This window comes from Austrofundulus limnaeus, unplaced genomic scaffold, assembly GCF_001266775.1.
Source record: "Austrofundulus limnaeus strain Quisiro unplaced genomic scaffold, Austrofundulus_limnaeus-1.0 Scaffold465, whole genome shotgun sequence".
NCBI classification, from domain to species: domain Eukaryota; kingdom Metazoa; phylum Chordata; class Actinopteri; order Cyprinodontiformes; family Rivulidae; genus Austrofundulus; species Austrofundulus limnaeus.
This window is the reverse complement of record NW_013952867.1, coordinates 163,196-165,221: the sequence shown is the minus strand read 5'-3', so window position 1 is coordinate 165,221 and position 2,026 is coordinate 163,196. Positions and strand designations below refer to the sequence as shown.

Sequence of the window (2,026 nt, the reverse complement as noted above, 5' to 3'; positions counted from 1 at the left end):
GTTATATATATACCAACTTATCTACTTGTCTGCACTACCTCTTTATTGTCAAACATAATATTTGCCCATCAATTTTTGCATGATAATTGCATTTCATTTTCATTCTGTTTAATATTCAACAAGTTGAACAGATAATCCACCCTAACCCCGCTACTTGGTATCGGTATCGGTATCGGCGAGTACCCAAACTCAAGTACTCGTATTTGTACTCAGTCTTGAAAAAACTGGTATCGGGACACCCCTATCTATAAACTCTTTATAAGTCATCTATAAGGGGAGCCTTATTGTAAAGTAGTACCAAAAGTTTGCACAGTAAATTCTCCTCAACAGTTTTTCATACATTTTACTGAACATAGATGAAATATTTTCAAACACACATGTGAGGAAATCCAGCCGTTGTTTGTCAGATGAAATACTTTTTGCAGGATTGTTCATATTTTAAGAAGAGAAGAAGAATTCTTTCAGCTTCTGGACTTTACCATTTGACTCATTAGCGCCTCTAGTGTTTAAACATGGAACTGCATCCACCATCATCACTCCCAGGTAAAGGACAGATGAGTGACAGGACAGGAGCACTTCAGGGGGCCAATCAGATTTCAGCTGGGACCAATGCCTCTGTGGCCCCGCCCCTAGAACCGCCCCTGCACTGCTCCTCTCTTCTCCCCAGCTCCTCCTGTTCAGCTAACTTTAGCTATAGCTAAAGTTATGTTAGCAACAAGCTGCAGCTCATCCCTCTCATGTGGGTGAGTCAGTAAACATTCAACTCAGAGTAACGATTATTGAAAAAGTACACGTGTGGAGATGGATACCAAAGGATTTCTGAAGCTCTAAATGTCTCCAGGAGTTAAACCTGTGACCCTGTCGCTGAGATGACAGCTCTAACCACTGCTCTGCTGTGACAATCAGCTGTAACCGCCATCCTGAAATCAGCTGATTCCAAACATTAATACAGTTGTTGACATACATCAAGTGATTACTTTATACTTTTAGATATTTTGCTGACATACGACAGCAAAGATGGCGTATGTAGGATGTTGTAGGACGTTTTTAACCTCATACCTGGTAATATTGAGCAATAGGTTGGCCACAATGTTATTCATGGCATCAAAGGGTTTCTCAGCCCCGCTGAGTCCACCCCGTCCAGAGGTGATGGTGCTGTCACTCCTGACCACTGATCCTGGCTTTCCACCATGAGACATCACATTTATTTTATTCACAATGTCCATTAAAGACTAGAAAAGAAGAAGCGGTGGACAATAAGCATAATCTAGGTGAAGTAATGACAAAACTCTGCAGGAGAATGAAGCACTTTTACAAACCTGGTTTTCCACAGGCAGGACGCAGTCGGCGTGCTCTGTTAGCTCTCTCATGGCCAGAACGCTGTTATAAGGAGATGTGATGACATCATCATCCAGCGACGGATACATGGAGGTGACAATGCGACACACGTCAGGGAACTCCTCTTCCAGCAGGCTGAGGACTCTTGTTCCCAGGCCTGAGCCCGTACCTTAAAGGCACCATCAGTGTGTTAGTAAGAAGCTTTAAACCCTGTTCAGTCTGAAGCTGTGCTAACATGACAACTTTGTCGATATTCTGTTAATGTCGAAAAACACACTTTCGCAACTGTGGTTTCCATTAAGTAAGAAATGCTATTAAAGTCACGCGTGAAATTGTGAGTTTTTATCCGTCCACCCATTACATCATGTGTAGCTTGTATAAAAAGATTACACACCACAGTAAGTCTGTTTCGATTGACCATGAAAATACGCAAATTAGAATTTCGAAAATAAATTTGCTCACTAGCTGTGTTTCCATTGCAAATGTGCGCAAAACTCTGTCGATATTCTGTTAATGTCGAAAAAACACAGTTTCACAACTGCAGTGTTTCCATTAAGTAAGAAATGTTATTAAAGTCACGTGAATACGTTTGTTCTCATGTTCTCATTACAAACATGGCGGCGATGGATGTAAACACATAGCATGTTGCTACCACGACACTAGCGCTCATCATCAGAGGAGACGTCGG

The 2,026-nt window shown here is 41.7% G+C and overlaps 1 protein-coding gene across 1 annotated transcript in view; it reads right to left on the bottom strand.

The window, feature by feature from the left end:
• LOC106529774 (tubulin epsilon chain) overlaps positions 1-1,507 on the bottom strand; it is a gene marked incomplete at both ends in the record, with an annotated part of 11,913 nt that extends 10,406 nt beyond the window's left edge. The window contains 2 exon segments of the mRNA XM_074559764.1: positions 1,004-1,232; positions 1,320-1,507. Of these exon segments, the coding sequence (XP_074415865.1) occupies positions 1,004-1,232; positions 1,320-1,507 (417 nt within the window).
• Positions 1,508-2,026: the final 519 nt, after the last annotated feature.